The 20938-nt window shown below is 44.0% G+C and overlaps 1 protein-coding gene across 1 annotated transcript in view; it reads left to right on the plus strand.

Moving 5' to 3' along the window:
- The window catches only part of KBTBD3 (kelch repeat and BTB domain containing 3), a 117689-nt gene that overhangs the window by 75465 nt on the left and 21286 nt on the right, over positions 1-20938 (plus strand). Inside the window, exon 2 of the mRNA XM_086935252.1 lies at positions 18423-18661. Within this exon, the coding sequence (XP_086791378.1) occupies positions 18432-18661 (230 nt within the window). The 5' untranslated portion in view covers positions 18423-18431. The remainder of the gene's footprint in view (positions 1-18422; positions 18662-20938) is intronic.

A 20938-nucleotide genomic window follows, 5' to 3' on the forward strand; every position in this document is an offset into this window, starting at 1 on the left:
CTTTCTAAAATGTGTTTGCCTTGGAGATTTTAAGTACTAGACCCCGTTCTGGTAAGGGCCATAAATAATTATTTGGAAACTCAGAGCGAAAAAAAGAAAAATAACAGAAACTTTGCAGTGTAGAGGAGAAAATGTATGATATATTCAAGTGCTAGAAATTTGTGTCAAAATATATCACGTTAAAAAGGATAGAAAAAGATTTGACCACATTACGAGTATTGTAACATTCACTGTTTTATATTACTATTTCTAGGGCTATGTTTTATCTTTATGTATAAAGGAACATATATTACTGTCATTAACAATTTCTGCAGTTTACGGTTTTTTTCAATACAGGAAAAATAGTCCTAATTTCGAATTACATGTGTATATATAGACTATATATTTCTATATGTTCTTGTTGTTAGAAAAGCAGTCCTATAATGATATTACAGTCGAATTCCTGCAAAAAATGTGCGGGTTTCACCTACAGTGAAAGTGTGCCATCCAGATAACCAACCTAACTTCAATATATTCAAGCTAAGTCAGTTGCTTCAAATTATAATAACATGTTTTTATACAATGCTTTATACCACAACTTGACAGCAAGAGCTTCATTCATGGGGGCAAACCTCATCCTGTCAGCCCTATCCTGGGCCAGCTGGGTATTCCTGGCAGTGATTGAACCTGGTACCTATCTTTGTGGTGGGAGGTGACAGAGACGTGTTTTGAGGCCCATGAGGTGGCACAGAGTCTCAGAAGAGGATGGGGGCTGGTCTCTGGAGCCATATGTATGCCTGTGAGGGAAACAAGGACCCCCTGGGTAGTAATCCAAACTCCTAGGGCAGGGTAATAACATATGTGAATAAAACCTAGGCAGTAAAACAGTGAAGTGAACAATAAACCTACACCAGTCGTTTAAGGAGCAATCAAGGAAATACAAATTTATATAAAAAACATGTTTTTAATTGACATATTAAAAATCATATAGAAACTGAACAAAATTCAGACTATATGATGAAGTAACACATATATGCACAAATAAACCTATACAAAAATAAATAGCAGCATGTATACAAATGTTACATAATCTAATTAAAAGTATATAAAATCAATATCAGACTTGCTGAAAAACACTAGAGAACTCGACGCGCGTTTCGGCAGAAAACGCCAACTTCAGGAGTCACCGATGGTATTTAAATAAAACTATACTTCGTAGTCGTACATCAGGGAAGATGACATCTTCAATTGTAGGTCAAAAAGTCACCACTCAATCCGAATATAATACCTGATAAAAAATGAATTTGAGGTCACAATGATGCCATACGCTTGATAGAATATGTTGAACGCTAGATGGTCAACCTTAGAGATACAGGTCAAGGATGTATGCTTAATTCTAAGCGACTACTTGTTCAACAGGTAGAGAAGTGGGTCCACTACAGGCAACGTGTGTGTAGATTTATGGCGATGTAAGAGAGACTATAAGGGAAAGTAGTAGCAGGAATTGATGTGCTGCTATCCATAGAATGAACTCCCTTGTTAATAGAGTCTCGAAGGCCTGTGAAAGAGGAAGAGTGGTATCTATACACAGGCATAGATGATCTAGTCCCACAGGTAAATGTTCAGGCTGTAGAGATTGATGGGCGTTCGTCTACAGCAGGATAATGCTGCTTCGAAATCTCAGGCGTGGCGAGCGTCCTCCGCCGAACGGAAAGTTCGGCGGAGGACGCTCGCCACGCCTGAGATTTTTATTTACACCTGTGATAAGCCATGCAGCAGCATGGAGGGTAGCCCTCAACGGTGCTAGTTTTATTTTCGGTAGGCCAACAAGGGTAGCATTCCCATAGTCCCAGTTTGGAGATCTCAAGAGCCTGAACCGCCATCTTGAGATCTGCATTGGGCAGGAAAGGCTTTAGTTTTCTTAAGATGTGGAGATAGAAATTGGCCCCTCTGGTTGTGGAGCTGATGTGATATGTCATGGAGAGGTTATTGTCTAGTGTTATTCCTAGGGATTTTGCTGAATCAACAATATGTGGGGTACAGTTCAAGGCGGTGAGTAGCGGGAGCCAGTCTTTGATGTTAGAGGTGGTGTTGGGAGGTAAGATTAATAGGAATTTAGTTTTGAGGGCGTTAAGTTTGAGGTGGTCAATTGTTAACCAGTGTTGAGTTTTGTCAAGATGTTATTGAGAGTGCTGATGTTGTTAGGGGAGGTAATCTTCATGTACAATTGCGTATCATCAGCGTTCATATGGTAGGAGATGTTGGAGTGTTTCAGTCAGGGGTTCCATGTAAAGATTAAACCGAATGGGCGAAAGTGAAGAACCGCGGGAACTCCGATAGTGACCGGTGTCGGATCGGATAGGTCATGATTGATTAGGACTCGTTTAGATCTGTTTTGTAGGAATGAGCAGAACCATTTTAAGACAGTACTAGAGAGACCCATCCTAAGTTCTAAGAGATTCAGGAGGGTCTATGTTTGACTGTGTCAAACGCTGATGATAGGTCAAGAAGGATTAAAAGACAGGATTCATTATGATCGAGAAAGCGTAAAGCATCGTCGACAATGTGAACCATGGTAGTTTCAGCACTGTGACCTGGTCTGAAACCAGATTGGCAGTGGTCAAGGAGTTGGTGCTGGTCAATCTGATTGCAGAGTTGTTGATGAACACATTTTTCCAGGAGTTTGGCTAAGGTTGGGATGCTCGAAATGGGGCGAAAATTGTTGGGATCAGAGAGCTTCACGTCTGACTTTTTTAGTATAGGTGTGACTTGTCCACTTTTTAGACATTCCGGCATGGTGCCTTGCATAAGAGAGGCATTGATAATTCTGGCCCATAGGGGTATCAGGAGGTGTGAAGTTTCCTTGAGGAATTTGGAGGGGAGAGGGTCATTGAAGTGGTGGGAAAGTTTAGTGGAAAACAGTAGTTTTGAGATGTCAGTGTCCTCAAATGTCTGAAAGATGGACCACGAGGCATTGTTTTTAGGTTTAAAGAGAAGGTTGCTAGGACAAATTTCCTGTGGGGTGGAGGTGCATTGTGACTAAGTTTCAGGCGGTAAACAATTCACAGCAATGCAGAGCTCATTGTCAATTGACTTATTTTTATCAGAAAAAAAGTAGGAAAATGTTTGACAATTAGGTAGGGTTGTAGTGTCAGATGTGGAGGATTGATAATACATTTGGAGGATGTAGATAATACATTTTGAAATCAGGGGCATTCAGGTGTCGACTTTCCTCCCCCCCCCCCGCCTTTTGGAGCTGCAATTTGCACATGGTTGTCTTGTGGTCCGGTACTATACGTAAGGACCTGTCGGCCTTAGGGTATTCTTCCCCAAAACTTTTCCCCTACTCCCCTCCTGTTTTTGCTGAAATTAGTTTTTGTTGGCTTTAGGACTAAGTGCCCTTTACCACTGCTAGCAAGTGCTAAATTGATTGTTCTCACTCCTTAAAACATGGTGCAATTGGCCTACAACTGATTGGCATATTTAATTTACGTATGCCTAGTAAAGTGATACAACATGTGCCCAGGACCTGTAACTTAAATGCTACTAGTGAGCCTACAGCACCTATTGTGCCACCCACTTAAATGGCCCTTTAAAACATGTCTCAGACCTGCCATTGCAGCCTGTGTACAGTTTTAAACTGTCAATTCGACATGGCAAAATAACCCTTTTGCCAGGCCTAAATCTGAATTTTTCATACATATAAGTCACGGCTAAGGTATTCTCTAAACTGCCTAGATGGCAGAGTGCATTTTTTTTTAAAAGTTTTACACATACTTTTAAGTTTTATATGTGCTATTAATGACAAACTCCTAAATTATTTTTTCTCTACTTTGAGGCGGTACTAGGAATTGGCAGGATGGACTAGGAGGATTCCCTGTTCCACTTACATTTCTAAGGAGCTGCCTCAGCACACTCGATCAATCAGTCGTTTGTAAAGCATGACTACTCAGCGTGAGGGTCTCAAGATGCTAGAGCTGCTAATACGTCTGGGTGTGCAGGTTCAGATGAAGAGCCAAGTCTTGAGATCCTTCCTGAATTGGTTCAGGGACAGACATTGTCTGAGGTGGAAGGGCAGGGTGTTCCAGGTCATAGTTGTGAGTTACGAGAAGGATCTTCCTCCAATTCTGGTCTTGTGAACTCATGGGACAGTGACCAGGGCAAATTGGGTGTAGCGTGCAATGAGAGGCGGTGGTTTTGATATGCTGGCCTTGCGTCATGGAGAGCTTTGTAGGCGTGGGTGAGGAACTTTAAGGTGATTCTCTTGTTGACCGGGAGCCAGTGGAGTTGTGGGAGGTGTTGCGTTATGTGGCTGCGGCGGGGGATGTCGAGGACCAGTCTGGCTTCAGCGTTTTGAACGTTCTGTAGTTTCCTGAGCTGTTTATGAGTGATGCCTGTGTACAGTGCGTCGCCATAGTCGAGTCTGATTGTGATGAGTGCGTGGTCTTTTTGGATTCTGTGGTTATCAATCTCAATGTCTTTTGAAGCAGGCGGAGCGCGTGGAAGCAGGAATAGGATACGGCGTGGATCTGGCAGTTAATTGTGAGCGAGGAGTGCAGTATGATGCTGAGGTTGCATGTGTGGTCCATGGGGAGATGGGGGCTACAAGTGCGGCGGGCTACCAGGAGTCGTCACAGTCGGAGGGAGCTGGTCCCAGGATGAGTACTTCGGTCTTCTCTGAGTTGAGCTTGAGGCAGCTATCTTTCATCCAAGTGGCAACGGCCTTCATCCCGCTGTGAAAGTTGATTCTGCAGCTATGGGTTCATTGGTGAGGGAGAGGATCAGCAGGGTGCGTCAGTGTAGGAAACAATGTTGAGTCCATGGTTCCTGCGATGGCCGCGAGGGGGGCCATGTAGACGTTGAAAAGGGTGGGGCTCAGGGAGAAGCCCTGGTGCACTCCGCAGCTGATCTCTGTAGGTTCCGAGAGTAATGGAGAAAGTCTGACTTGCTGTGTTTGGCTGGTAAGGAACAAGTGGATCCAGTCCATAGCCTTGTTGTGAATGCCGACGTCATGGAGTCTCATTATTAGGGTGCCGGTGTAAATGGTATTGAAGGCTGCTGAGAGGTCCAGTAGGATGAGGGCTGCAGTTTCGCCCTGGCCGAGGAGGGAGCGGATGTCGTCGCTGGCAAGGATTGCGGTCTTAGTCCTGTGGTTACTCCGGAAGCCGGATTGAGAGACGTCCAGGACATGGTTCTCTTTGATGAACTCGGAGAGTTAGGCATTGATGGCCTTCTCGATGACCTTGGCTGGGAATTGGAGGAGGGAGATGGGTCTGAATTTCTTGAGGTCTGTCGGGTCGGCTGTTGGCTTCTTCAGTAGGGGGTTGATCTTGGCGTGTTTGCAGTCGTCTGGGTAGGTGGCAGTTTCGATGGAGCAGTTGATGGTGTGGCGAACCTCTGGGGCGATGGAGGTGGCTGCTCTTTGGAAGATGTGAAACAGGCATGGGTTCGATGGTGCTCCGCGGTGGATGCTAGTCATGGTCTTGAGTGTGTCGTCTCTTGTAAGTGGTGTCCAGTTGAGCAGGAGCTGTTGGGGTGCGTGCTGTGATGACGAACGCCGTGGCAGGGTCTTGGGTGTCAAAGCTGTCATAGATTTGCCTGATCTTGTGGTGGAAAAAGGTGCAGAGTTTATTGCAGAGGTCTTGGGAGGGTGAGACATATTCGGTCTCGCTGCTGGGCTTGGCGAACTCCGTGACAGTGGCAAAGAGCTCTTTGCTGTTGTGTGCGTTCGCATTGACTCTGTCTTGGAGGGCCTTTTTCTTTGTGGCTTTGAGGAGGAGGTGGTGTGCATTGACAGAAGTTTTGAAGGTTGCATGAGTTTGCGGGGTTTGTTGTTCCTCCATCTCTTCTCTAGTCGTCTGCAGTTGCATCTGGACTCGTGGAGGGTGGAAGTGAACCAGCTGGCTCACTTAGAGTATTGCTTGCCTGGTGTCTTCTTGTGGGGTGCCAAAGTGTTGGCGCAGTGGAGATCCATTGGGGAAGGTTGCATGCTAAGGCGTTGGCGTCTGTTTATGTCGGTGGTGTGATGGTACTGAGGATTAGGATGAGATGTTCTTGGATGGCATTGTTCAAGCTATGACGGGAGGAGGTGAGAGCAGTGGTGAACAGTGGGAGTGGCGAAGGCGAAGTGCACATATTTTTGTGGTTGGTACAGAGGAACTTGGTGGTGTGGCTGTAGGTGATGTTCCGGTTTGTGGAGAAGACTGGGTCGAGCGTGTGTCCGCCTGTGAGGGTCTGGCGGTGATTAGCTGCTTGAGTCCGATGCTGGCGAGGCTCTCCAGTAGAGATGTGGTGTTCTGGTCACTGGGGTTGTCCAGGTGGAATTTGAGGTCGCCGAGTAGGATGTAATCAGTGGATGCAAGTGCCTGGGGTGCGATGAGGTCTGCGATGGTGTCGGTGAAGGGTTGGCAGCGGTCTGAAGGCCTGTAGATGAGGGTGCGGCGGAGGGTGGTGTTGGGGTTCGTCTGGATCTGGAAACGGAGGTGTTCCATGGTGGTTATAGGGTCGTTCGAGTAAAGATCTTTACACTGTCACCCCAGACCTCTTGGAGCCTGGACAGGGAGAAAGGAAATTGCAAAAAACCTCTCTGGGGTGGAGGGGGGAGGGGTGACTGTAAGTTTCTTCCACTTCAAAGCTGGCAACAGGATTAAAAATAGGATCCTTAGAACCACTGTTCAGTTTACTCCTGAATCTTCAGAGGACAATCCGAAGGCCTGCCCGCTACTTCAAAGGACTACCCTGCTGCTTGAGGCCTGCTTTGTACCAAAGACGACTGCACTGCTGTGCAAGTTGTCTGGCATCCTGTTCCAAGCTACAGGGACACAAAAATCTCCAACACTTGAACCTAGCACCTGGACCCTGCCTGAAGTGAGTCCTGCCCTCCAAGCAGTGACCATCCAGTCCTAGACCCTGAAAGTGTTGCTAAAGGTGCCCAAACAACCTAAAATTTCCAGCCATTAAGTGCTCTGAGAACCAACAGAAGATTGGGACCTACCTACTCGTTGCAGTAGCTCCCACTACGTTTTTCTCTGCAACAACAAGTCCGGTTTTGCAGCTCCTCGCAGAAGGGATATCAGGCCTCGTCGAGCCATTGTCATCTACAAGCTGCAGCTTCTTCCCGGTGGAGATCTTCGACTTCCAAAAAAGTGACAAAGTCCAAACATAGAACTCGTCCAGTGGCTCCTCAACTATGACTCCTCCTCCTACTCCTCGGACACTACCTTGTACCGGTGAACTTTTCCTTCTCAGACATTTCCTTTCAAAACGTCTTCTAAGTCAGAGAGTAAGCCAAGACCAGGCCTAATCTACCTCCTGTATCCGAACCATGCTCCGTCACAGTTGGCCATAACTTTAGACTTTGCCCCTTGCCCCTGTCTCGTACGTCTAGATGTTAGCAGTTAGTGCTATGATCTTATTTCATAACTCTAGTTCTACTGATTGATTTTGTCATTTAGTATTAACTTATTACATTTTTCTTTATTTTTCTACGTTGATGTGGGATTTTTCTTGTGTGGTCTTTTACTTTATTACTGTTTAAGTGCTGCGTATATACTTTACACATTTGGAACTTTGTTAAACCTAACTGCTTTTGTGCCGAGTTTAGGTTAATGTAGTGACTGGTTGTGGATCACCTTGGCAGGATTTGTGGTTGCTGTTTGAGAAGGGTTCACACCCCCCTTCAGCCAAAAACCCAATTTCTAAAACTGTACCATTAAAGTTGCCAAATAGGCTTCCAGGCAGGCATAGCTGAGGATCCGGGTAGGAGCAAAGCAGGTGTGGCACGATTATCACTTTAGTTAAAATAGTCATAGCCATCACCGATAGAGGCAGGCTATTCCAGAATCCAAAAGCTTTACGTATATTCTCTATGGCTTTGGTCAGGTTACCTGATGAGGTTTTCCTCCACATGATAGATGTGTACGCCTATTTATTGCAACATGACAATGTTCCAGGACAGAGGTAAATCGAGCAATATCATGTCCGCCTTTCCCGCTTCTCATATAAGATCGAACAGACGGAATGTAGCCCTGCTGGTCCTAAGACATGATATGTTCCCAAAGTTCTCTAAGACTTATAAGACCTCTACAACCAAATATCGGAACATGACAGTGTTCCAGGACAGAGGTAAATCAGACAATATCATGTCCACCTGTCCCACTACAGATCTCATATGGAATAGACAAGATTTGACCCTTTTGAACTTCAGACCTAAGGTGTACCTGAAGTTCTCTTAAATCTGTAAGGCGTGTTTTAGGTCATCCAAGCATCACTGGGGTGCAACAGGGCATCTTTTGAATAAAGGGAGATCATGTGCATGTAGTTCCCAGTTCTGATTCCACACTGCCCACCTCTCATTTGGAATTCCATTGCCAGTGTCTCCACGGCTATGAAGACCTGGCTTTTCAATTAACTCCATTGCCCTCAGCATGGCTGGAAATATTCCTGCTTAGCACCAGGATACACTTACGGGTGATAGTGTGCTTCATAAATACACATACCATAAGAAAAGATGGCCAAGGCAAACGGAGAGGGTCCGTTTTCCCCATTCACTTTCTCAACGTAGGAAACGTACATGTTTCAAGGAAGACCAGAATACTAAAGAAGTTTGAAGATATTTTTCTATGGAAAAGGTGTGATTTATTAACCTTATATTGTGTTTTATCCATTATGGTAATGTTTACAAGTGTTTGCTGCATTGTTTTATCTGGTATTAATCAATTTGTTTATTTATTTACTTTCAAGGGAGATGTGTGGTAGTGTGTACCAGCCTGTATGTCTTGGACTGAACAATATTCAGGCTTGGGTTTTCTTTCCATGTTAAATAATTAGTTTCCTCAATAATTTTTAAAGTGTGTTTGGGTTTCCAAGTTCTGACTGGGTCAGTTGCGGAGGGTTCAGCTGACTGCTGATAAGCGGTGCATGAGCTCTTAAAATAAAGCTCTTTTATTAATTATTCAATCACTGGTACACATGGTTCCTGGGAAAACAGATTGCCGCACTGGGCTCTAATAACTTCACTGGGAATTGGTGCCAACATAATAGTAGCCCAAGGATTTCAAGCAGACGTTCTTCTGAATGCGTAGACAGATCACGGGGGGGCTGAGCGGCATTGAGCATTTGCTTAGGTCTCATTCACAATGAACTTACTTACTCCATTCCGCTTTGTAAGGCAAATCAATCCACAACGTTGAAACTAGCATTTTCTTACAAGAGGGCAATTGTTGGAGGCCAAAGGAGTAACACACTTTGGGAGCAATGTGGATAAGCGAGTAAAGGCCATTTTGTCCTTTAAGAGTGTAAATCACCATGAAATCGAACTTTATATTAAGGAAGTGTTAATATGTATCCGTTTTTAGAAGATATAATTTGCTGCTTTTTTATGTTGTCCTGTATACAGCCTTTTTAACAACCATTATAACGTCGATTGCGCCTCATCTGACCTCCTCTTGTAAAAACTCATAATACTTTACTTCCAGACGTGTGAAGCTGGATTGCACAGAATGTACACAAATGTGAACTATGAGGTTAGTGTTTAAAGTGAGCTGTTGATTTTTTTTCCTGGGAATTCTTTTACAGGTTTGCCTATGACCCAGTTTGATGTGTTAAGAAAAGTAGAGTCTAACTTAATTATTAAATTGCCCATCATTCAAACGTAGCGACAGCAGAACGCAATGCTTGCAGAATTAATGGCTCGATTCCTCACCGGTAATCTGGGTGAGATTTATATCTCTTAACCAGAGAGATATACAAACTAGAATCAACCTCTAAAAAACTACAGTAAATATGGCCGCCCTCTTCCTTTTGCCACCACTATTTACAGAGGAAGCTGGTATTACCACATCCTTCAATACCAAGACAGCAAACCAAAGAAAAGAAAACCAACAATGAACTTCTGGTTACCTTTCCCCTAAGGTATTGGGGAGGGGGCCGACTGTAGTGAGAAAGGCCTGATCTCGGAGTAATAAAGATTGCCAGTAAGTAATTGAGGCATTACCTCCTTGTCCGTCTTCCTTATTCCAGTCCTTACAGAGTGAGGTAGTACCCAAGCATAATAGAGGCAAACCGAATCAGACCAGGGCAAGAATCCATGCTGCAACAACAGTGTTTATTAAACAACAAACTGAAGCATTTTGGTGAACATCATTTAACACCCTCTCACCAAAACTCGTTGAAACACCCCCTCCCACTTGTAAATGATAATGAGCCATGAACATGTGAGGGGAAGCCCAAGTAGCCACTACACATGTCCTTTAAGGAAGCACCTTTTAACATGGCCCAGGACGCAACCATACCTGATGATGATTTTCTGAGACATATGAAAGTCTGATGGGACCTTAAGAACAAACAAAGGCTTCAGTCTCAAACACTTTGTCGGTAAAAAAAACGAAGAAAAGTATCAAAACAGAGAAGGGGTCAGAGTTCCCCAATCCTTCAACCTGAAGAGACCTCCGTCAGTAAAAGCACTTTATGAGACTGATACTTGAGATTAGTGGACTCGATGGCTTAAATTGATGTACATGTAAAGCTCTCATACATAGCTTAAGAGCCCATGAAGGAATCTGGCTGTGAACCACTGGGTGTTTCAAGATGAAACTTCTTAATAATCTAAAGACCAAGTGCTCTATTATTTCAGCTTCCGGCGTCCTAAAGGCTTTGACGTTTGCCCACTGACAATGCAGAGTAGAAACTGCCAAACCCAAGGAAAAACCATCCTGAATGAAATCTAGAATATTCATTGCGTCACAAGTTGTAGGTGGAAGACTCTTAGCAGAGCACCACTTAGAAAAAGACTTCCAATGCTTAGCGTAAATCTTTTAAGTAGCAGGACGCATAGACTGCTGAATTGCCTGAGATACTTTCCCCAACAACCCAACTCCTGCAGTTTTAACCTCTTAAGTTCTAAACTGTCAGGCGCAGCCTCAGAAAACCAGCTCCATCGAGGTTTGGGGATAACACAGGAGATACCAACAGAGGAAGAACTCAATGAGGGGACAATGACAGATGCTACAGGAGAAAAAGACATTTCTCCTGGGCTAAAATGAAACCACTAAGACTACTTGGACTAATTCCATCAAACTTTTCTGTATGACATTGGGAATCAGAGGATTGAGAGGGATTGCATAGCGAAGACCCTCCGGGCAAGGATCTGGAAACCCAACCACTTTCCATACCCACAGGCCTGGGGTTAGACTGCAAGCCTGGTGTGTATGAGTATTTTCCGTGGTGGCAAAAAGGTCTAACCAAGGGGACCCGAACCTCTGTGCTATCTGTTGAAAAATGGTTGGGTGCAGGACCATCAAGATTCATGAAGGGAAGACAAGACTCTAATGATCCGCAAGCAAATTCTCCCTCCTTGGAAGATATGCTACCTGGAGAGACAGAAGATGCTTCTCTGCCCAGAGACATATTATAATTCATATGAGCCAGAGATGATGGACCTGTACCTCCCTGGCGTTGCTGATAACTACTGACTACCAGGGTGTCTGTGTGGATCTTGGTTAAAGGACCAAACATCAACAGAGCCAAACACACTGCCTTTAATTCCCTCCAGTTTGAGGAGATTCATATTTGAGAAAGCACCCATCCCCCTTGAATCTGATCTGAAAGAACGGTTGCCTCTCACCCCTCCCTTCTGGCATCTGCCATGATGACTAAAAGGGATGGAAGAAGAAATGAGAGGCCCCTGCTTACTGACCCCTCCTGAAACCCCTGATGGAGACCCTGGTATACCTGAGCTACCACAGGAACTTGGATAAAGTAATCCTGAGTTACTGCAAACCAAAACCTCAGCAGGTGACGAACCAAGGGATACAGATTGAGAATGGTCCATGGAAGAATTGAGTCTGTTGAGGCCATGTCTTACTAACCATTCTCTGCCTGAAGCTTGAGGCTTCTATAGTAGTGCTGCAGCGCGGACTCCAAAATTAATTTCTAAATCAACATCGCCATTACCTGAAACCTCTGAACATGCATTCATTAACCAGTGGGGCCCATAACACTGCACACTTTCTCTGATCATTTAACTTGACTTCAGGGATTGGTGAACAACAAATGAGTCATGCTGTAACATTGGCGGAGTGTCTAAACCTATTTGAAAATGTATTATTTATACCTATAAATTTAAATGATTTACCATGGTTCTCATCAAACACCAATTTTATTCAGACACACCACCATAGTGGCAATGGATCTGCTAGAAAGAAAAATAGGAAAAGGAAAAACTACAAGACCAGCTTTTAATCTTCCATTTTCCTAATTTTTATTTAAAGCAAACTTTTAGTATGTCTGACATTTAGGCATTAATTAATTCTTTATTCAGTGAAAATCTTAAACTTTATTTCAAAATGATCATTTTTATTTAAAAGCTCAGAAAATAGACATTTATTTCAGAATTAAGTAAAGTTTAGCAAAGAACCGTTAGTTCCAAACTCATACTCTCCTAACATCTCTAACTAAACCCTCATCTTATCCTTTAGTCCTGCAAAAAAAACAAGCAATAAATCAAAGAGTTCTTACATCCAGGATTCGATCTGCAATCCGACAGCACTTCGAGATGAAATCGAAAGGAGCAACGTTTTTAAGCAAAATCGGGGGGTTTTATACACGAATTTTCCTAACTAAATCTATCTAAAAAGTATCTAACAACACCATCTCGGGTTCTGATTGGACAAATTTGGGGTAGTTGAGCATTTCCTCATCATTACAGCATCATATTCACGGTGAATCAGCAGTTTCATATAGAGGTATTGTTTAGGACAGTCTTTGGCGTAGTCACTTCCTTGACTTGTAACTTTAGGTTTCGTTCCCACGTTCGGAACATTTGAATGTCCATGTTTTGGCAACAATCCTGTCTTCCAGGGCAAGGTAGCCTTAAACCTCCCATCCGAGCACAGGCAGTTCACTCTCACTTGCAGGCTTTGGGCGCGCATGTGCAGTCCAACACTTGCTCACAGTTTACCCGAGCAGCCATGTTTTTCGTAGGCCTCAGAGGCCTCTTTTGGAACTATCATAGAAACAAACACAAATTCATGTTACATATGGAACTAACTCCCTTCTGTTTACCTTCCACCATACTAATGTTTCCCCATTAGTTATTACCTAGCAGGTAAGCCACATAAATGCGTTTTATACTTACATATCCGGCGACTTTCTGACACAAAAACGTATACAATAAGTACATTTAAGCTGCGTTTATTTATATTTAAGCTATGCATTAGTTCACATCACAATAGCAATACATATTAGTTAATTATATTGCTTCATGCAAGCAGAATTAGTATTCCTGCGTGTATAAATGTATGCAACTTATTCTACGGTTGGTTACTTTACCACAACACACTATTAATAAATATTAACGTTATGGAACATTGATTTCACAAGGTGTACACAAAATGTTGTTTTTACCACCTTGCTCCATCAGTAGAGAGCGACGGTTAGATATTAGCTTCTCCTTCCTGTGACTGGGAAGAAGGATCTTCTCTTTCTCCGTATTGAACTGAATCCCGATGAACTGGAGTAACTTTGATGGACATGGCTGGGACTTCTCCATATTCACCAGGAATTCTGATCTGGACAGAATCTAAAGAGAAATAATCTGGAAATATTCCTCTGCATTAAGGAAAGCATGAGAAGCAATCAGGCAATCATCTCTCCCAATGCACAATACCTACCACAAAAGCTAGGAACTCGATGAAAGCTAGAAAAAAGCAGAAGCTAGCCTGAATTTGAGAACCTGGAATTGGCAGTATCTTTCCCCCACAAATAATCTGAGAAACTTCTGAAAGTCCCAGTGAATTAGGATATTCAAATATGCGTCCTTTACATTTATTGAGGTCAAAAAGTCGTCTTTTTTCAACTTAGGAAGAATTGAGTCTAAAGTCAACATCTTGATCTTTATTTATTTATTTATTTATTAGTATTTTGTAAAAGCGCCTGGTTACACTAGCAAGTGTGTCCCCTTTTGATAAGGAATGTAAGAATTTTACTTTTTTTAGATCCAAAAGAGGGCAAAAAGAACCTGACATCCTCTAGACCAGAAAAAGAATGGAGTAGCAGCCTCTCCTTAGTTCTGCTTGAGGTACCGTAATTATGTCTGCTTTGGAAAGGAGCTCCTTCACCCTCTCGAAAAGAACAGACTGAGGCAAAGGATTCTTTGGCAGCAAAAATCTGGAGGCTGAGAAGAAAGTTGGATCATCGAACCATTCTGTGCAACATCGACTGCCCATTTGTCCCCATTCTGTGATTGCCAAACATGAGAAAAATATGTTACTCCACCCCCAACGTGCTGTAGAGGATTCCTAGCATAGTCATACCTTGGGAGGTTGAGCAGTAGGTGTGGAAGAGGATGAGGCTGGAGAAAACTGAGCTTTGTCTGTTGCTGGGAGACCTCAGTTATGACCCTGCCTCGAAAGAGCTGCAAAGGATTAGTGGAAGTAGATGGACCAAATGCTCTCTTGTAGCCAAAGCATCTTCCTCTGCCCGGAGGTCTAATAGGGTTCAACAACTTCCTATTCTCCGCAGATTTCTTAATCATGTCTTTCATAATATTAATAATAGGGACATTTATAAAGCGCTGAGTTACGCGCACCGGCGTGTCCACGCGCTGAAAGTGGGAGAGGCAGAGTACAGGGAACACAGAAACTGAGCAAACAGTTATTTGGTGTAAAGGAATGTTTTTAGTTTCGCTCGGAACCTAGTTTCCTCAGGTTCCAGGCGCAGGTCCGCTGGAAGTTTATTCCAATTATTTGCCGCTAAGCATCTAAAGGACCTACCTCCCATGCGGGCTTTCTTAACTCTTGGGATCCTCAGTAGACCGCCCCCTGCGGATCTGAGCGCTCGAGCAGGTTCATAAACTTCAATCAGTTTATTCAAAGGGTCAGGTGCCCTGCCATTCAGGATTCGGTGACAGGTGCAGAGGGCTTTATATTCCACTCTTCTCCTCACAGGGAGCTAGTGTAACTTCTGGAGGGCCGCCTTAGAAGGCGCCCTTTTGGGCAACCTGAGAATCAAGCGTGCTGCCGCATTCTGCAGCACTCGGAGGCAGGCCACGCTTTTTTCTGGTGCCCCCAAGTACAGCAGGTTCCCGTAATCCGACCTAGCTGTCACCAGAGCATGAACCAGGGTTTGACGGGCACCGATCGGGAGTAAGTCCAGGACCTTTCTCAGTTTCTTCAAAATCCCCAAACAAACTCCGACCACCCGGTTAATGTGGGGGCCAAAAGTAAGACCTGCATCAAACCAAACCCCCAGATTTCTTGCCTCTTGGCAGGGGGTGGGTGTTGCTCCTAGACAGGGTGGCCACCATGCCGACGACCAAGCAGACTGGGCTCTCCCCACCACCAGCACCTCTGTCTTGCCGCCATTAAGCTTCAAACAATTGATAGCCATCCACTCGGCAAGTTCTTTCATGCACGACCGGAAGCCATCGGCAGCAAGACAGGGCGCGTGCGATAGGGAGATCACCAGCTGCGTATCATCGGCATACGAAACCAGTTGGAGACCATGGCTCTCCACAATCGAGGCAACAGGCGCGACATACATATTAAAAAGGGTCGGGCTCAATGACGAGCCCTGAGGCACGCCTTGGCCCAGAGGGACCCCCCTGGAATAGCAGTCTCCCTGCCTTACTCGAAAGCTTCTCCCCGTGAGGAAATCCTGTATCCATCTCAGCGCGGTACCGGCAATGCCGCCTCTGTTCAGACACTGTAGCAAGATGTTGTGTGCTACAGTGTCGAACGCCGCGCTGAGATCAAGCAGGATCAGGGCCATAGTTTGGCCTGCATCCACGCCCTCTCTCAGATGTTCCGTAGCCATGAGAAGGGCGGACTCGGTAGAGTGGCGTGGCCTGAAGCCGAACTGCGTCGCGTGGAGCAATCCCGTCTCTTCCACATGCTTCATAATTTGGGTATTAACCACCTTCTCCGCCACTTTGGACAGAAAAGGCAGGAGAGAGATGGGCCTCAGATTTTCTAATACCTCGAAGCCTATGTGGGGTTTCATCTTTTGGGCAAACAGTTTAGATCCCAAAAATTTATAAGAAGACTCTTCTGTGTGGCATCTGCCCTCCAAGATCTTACCTAGAGATGCCAATGCCCTGCAATCACCACACCAAGACAGGAGCTGTGGCCCCCAAGGCATCAAAAGACACATCTGCTAGAAAACGAACCTACTGCTCCATAACACATAAAGTGTCAGAAAAATCACTTCCCAACTGAATCAGTTTGTCCAATATCGGAAAGCCCTTCAAAAGACACTGAAACGCATATGTTGTGTAGGTGCTGGTTATGATACCAAAGTTTGTTGTCTTATGTGACAGGTTCATGGCCGCTTCAACATTTGTGTCCACTTGGTTCTCCAGGGAAGCATCCTCCGAAACCATCTTACCTTGTGAGGACAGGCCAGCCATAATTGCATCCACCTTCAAGCATGGTGGAAATTTTTCAGCAAAACCTTCAATAGGATAATGTCTAGCCAGGATCTAGGGTAGGCTTGTTTCTCCACAATCTCCCCGTCATGAAGTAACACCTTCCTTACTGACGCGTTGAGGGGAAGAGAGTTTCAGGTTCTGTCCTGTGATAATGGCTAAAAAGATCATCCTCCTGGCAAACCTCCGCAGCTGCAGGAAGACCCGGATTCCCCCTTATATGCAATAAGACCACTGATAATTCTGGACCTTGAATAAACCGTCCATGGATGTCCTCTGCTGGCTCCGGGTGATCCAAATCATCAGCAGGGACCAACTTGCGAACTCACTGGGTGAGGGCTTCTCTAGCCACAAAAGCTGCTTCAACTGCCATCTAAATCATAGACTGAATAGCCTCAAGCACCATAGGCGCTGATTCCAGAGACTGAACCCCCTCTAGTTCCATTTATTCTTTGCCTTCGCATACTCCTCCATACTGCTGAACTAGCCTGGGGTCAGAAACACAGAAGTAAAAAAGGACTACCAGCCTTAAATAATAGAGGCCACTTGCACTTCCCACATTTAAGGTTTGTAGGCCATTCCCAATCTTACGAGACTACTTCCTCAGGTAAAGGAGAGTAAAATGCCTTGTTTGCCTTTTCTCCTTTTTAATTCTTTTTAACTATTAATCATATAAACGCACCCTCTACTGCTAAAGCAGGCTGCAGGGACGCGATGAACTTTAACAAATTTCCCATCCAGCCATTAGCGATGGCCGAAAGGGTGCGATCCCTCGAGTCAGCTCTGCCAAGATAATCTCAGTGCAACGCGACCACTAGAGCAGGTCAGCAAGCGTAAAGCCGATGAGTATGCTACAGCTGATCTCTCTGGCCAGAAAATTTCAATAGGAACGTGCTCTGCAGAGTTCCATAATAACGTAATCATAAAATAATACTCTACTCATCCATAGTAGAACCACTACCAAAAGGATATGAGCAAAAATGATCTGGTAATGCGGACTTCCTCTGTATATAGCGGTGGCAGAGAGGAAGTCAGCCATATTTAGTGTAGTTTTCTTTAAGTTGATTCTAGGTAGGTAGAACCATTTCTGGGTATGTCCGTCTCACCCAGTAAGGACTCTGACAAGGAAGATGGGTTAGGAGTTTTTTTTGTGTGTGAAAATGTTTACAGTGTGGTGAGACCTATGAGACAAAATGATTGATATGCACTTTAAAGTAGAAAAGCCCAGTGAATTTAAGACGCATTTTGTATATCAAGATCCAATTCATAAAACTTATGCTTAGGTTTGGAAAATCATTATTGTAGGTGTACTCCTAATTCAGGAGATTTCCTTGAAATCTACAACAGGATGGTGAATGTACACACTTTCACTGTTAGCAAGTCTCTACGCTATCCACACTTGATACCACATTTCTACTGTACTTTTAAGATATATCAGCAATATTTTAAAAAGATTTTTAACTTAGAAATATATTGTATTCATCCAAAGATTACAATAAAAACAGTGTATCATACGCTCCATAAATATCAAATGAAGATAATAGTTACTGGGCACTTATAAGTTAAAGTAAATAATTAAAGGTTACTAAACACTTTGTAAACATTTGCTAAAAATGTGAGTAGTCTTATAATAATATTATCTTTGATTCTAAAACAATATCTAACAGCCTCTAGAGTAGAAATTATTTTTGCCTTAATAAAAATCGTTCGTAGGAGCAGTTTTCTAAAATACAAAGGTTTGGGGCTGATACGCAAAATGTGGATAAGAGTTTCAGTTTTGAGTCTACAAAGTCGACAAGCAGACTTTCTTTCCTTTAAGCGCTGGATTCCATCAGCAATAGATCTGATTGACTGTGAGACGACCCAGATACTCCTTCTCAGTAATTTGCCTGTTAATGCTTTTTGCCATAAACGTTCAGTCATTACATTTCAAAGCTCTGATTGTGTTATAGTTATTAATGTTTTTCTGCATGCCTGGCCATTCCTTATGTTAAAAGACAAAGCTATTGTATGATTTCAGGTAAAAGCAATGAACATGGCACATCAGCGTGAATCTGCGAGTAGAGTATTGAGCAACGGGGTATCTGCTTCCCAAAATAAAAGCACCTTCCTGGTGGCTGAAGGTCACGGACAGCGAATTCTAAGTGTCCTCCAGAGTTTTCGAGACCAGAATATGTTCTTTGACTTCAACATTTTTGTGAAAGATGAAGTCTTCGCTTGTCATCGTTGTGTCCTGGCAGCATGCAGCGATTTTTTCAGGTAAACCCTCAAGCTGGCCCGTATTACTTACTCTGTATTGTACGTTGTTTTAAATCCAAACATGATAGTTTCTTAAACTCCCACTTTGACATTTTTGCTCTGTTTTTCTCCTTCACATCTTTTTATGCGAATGAGGTTTATTATTATAAAAATCATTGGTTTCTGATGAATACTTCTTCCCACAGATTCCTCGCTTGACAGGTGAGAGACTGGATCCAAAAATATTTTCCCTCTCAACAGTAGCTCTATAGAGCTGTCAAGTAGCACCGCGTGACTACAGTTGTGGCTCCCTCTACACAGAATGTGATGATATCAGCCTGTACAAGACACTGTCCGGTGTGCTGTCTTCGGTTCCTGTTTTTCCCCACTTCACCAACGCGGGTCCAGAGCTCTTCTTCGATTTTTACCGAAATTCCCTCTAATGTCCTTGATTTTGATGTGCTGTTCCCCAATGGTGGTCTAGTTCTCATTGTTTTCGGAACCAATACTATTTCTGAAGAAACTCAACCCAGTTTCATTTTTCTAATCGTCTCAGGTCGGCAAGCTATGCTGGATTTTCTTAGGTATGTTTCTCGAAGTTGGCAAGGATAGGCCGGATCTAGAAAGCTTGGCAATTCCAGCCTTCTGAATCCGACATCTCTTGGCTCCATGCCTTCACAGCTCTGGCCTCAGCACCAATTCCAAGTAAGCTGTTGCCTAAGAAGGCACTTGCCAAATTATCTTCAGTGTCAATTTTGATGTTGTTCAAGGATGCTCTACTAACTGCTTTGTGCAACACCTTAGCCCCTGAAGACTAGAAATACTTTGGGTGGCTGAAGAAAAGTTCAGAGCTTCCTTTGAGGACCAGTCTCTTACTGAGCCTTTACCAAGAGCCGTAAGATGTATGCAAATGGAAGAAGTTCTTTCTCTGGGATTTAAAGGCCTTGGGCATGCTTAACCTGAATTTTAGGTGACCAGAGGAAGAGGAGGCTGACAACCTCCTCTCCCCTTATTTTACAGGTGCTGGACTCTACTAAAACCTCCAAAAGCTAGTAGACTTGATACATTCCCGGAAGGGGGGCATCCTATTTACTTCGGGGATGCCTGTTCATTCACATCAGTGGTGCATAAGGCAGTGGAGGAGCCTGAGATGCCATTACAGGCTTTTGCAGCCCCAGAACCCCTTTTACAATTCAGCAAGATAAAACTGGAATTGATGATAGCTCCTGAAAGAATCTCTTTTTTGGGGCCAGCGGATCACAGACAAATTGCTCATTGCCTGGGACCCACACAGTCCAAACAAACTTTTTTATTGATGTATCTTTTTCACTTATTGGGCCAAATGGCTTTTATTTCAGGCATATTAGCCCAGTATACTGCCAAATCCATTTACCTTCTTGGATGACATGCCCACGCTGTGTTGACCTATAATTTCTTTCCTACCAAATCCTTTCAGTGGGTGCCTCAGGAGACAATGTCTCTTGCAGCATGGAATCTCTTCTGGTCTGTCCTCAATACATTTTATTGGCGACTGTACTTGTCCACCCTTACAGTGATCATCCCTTCAGTCCTCCGAAGTCGAATGCCAATGTTGTTATGGACATTTAATTGTGGGGTTGTTGCAGTTACCTAGGGGAGATGTCAGTGACAGACCTTTGGTCCCTGTCAGAACAATCAGCACAGTTCAGTGTGCTTGACTTGAGCCTGGTCTACGTAGCTATAAAGACCTTCTTTCCTTCCATCTCTGGGCTTGTTGAGCAATTTCTTTCAGACAATACCACCACCACCACCCATTATGTCAATCAACAGGACAGTGTGGGTTCTTGGAGTGATTCTGGGAAGACTTGAGGTAATGGACTGTGGAATGGGGCTTTTTCTTGGTGCCTATCCGTTAGGCAGGCTAAATGTGAAGGTGGGTAACTACTTAATTCGACTGTCCCGTGTGAATCACAAATCTGAGTTTCATCCTGAAGTGATAAATAGGATCATCCTCCTACTGGGACCTCCTTGCATGGACCTCTGAGACACCGCTTTAAACAGCAAACGCTCTATGTGCTTCATTCTACACTTCCCACCATGTGTTTCCCAGAGGATGCCATGAGCTCAGCTGGCCACAGGGCCTATTCTATGCATTCTCTATTATTCCTCTTCTTTTGATGGCCTGGAAAAGTTGCAAGAGACTAAACGCAACTGATTGTTATCTCCCTAGATTGGGCAAGGAGGATTTGGTAAACGGAACTTAAGAAACTCTGCATTCAGCTCCTTTTTCTTCTGCTACCTGGAATACATCAATTTTCG

Source organism: Lissotriton vulgaris, chromosome 8 (assembly GCF_964263255.1).
Source record: "Lissotriton vulgaris chromosome 8, aLisVul1.2, whole genome shotgun sequence".
NCBI lineage: Eukaryota > Metazoa > Chordata > Amphibia > Caudata > Salamandridae > Lissotriton > Lissotriton vulgaris.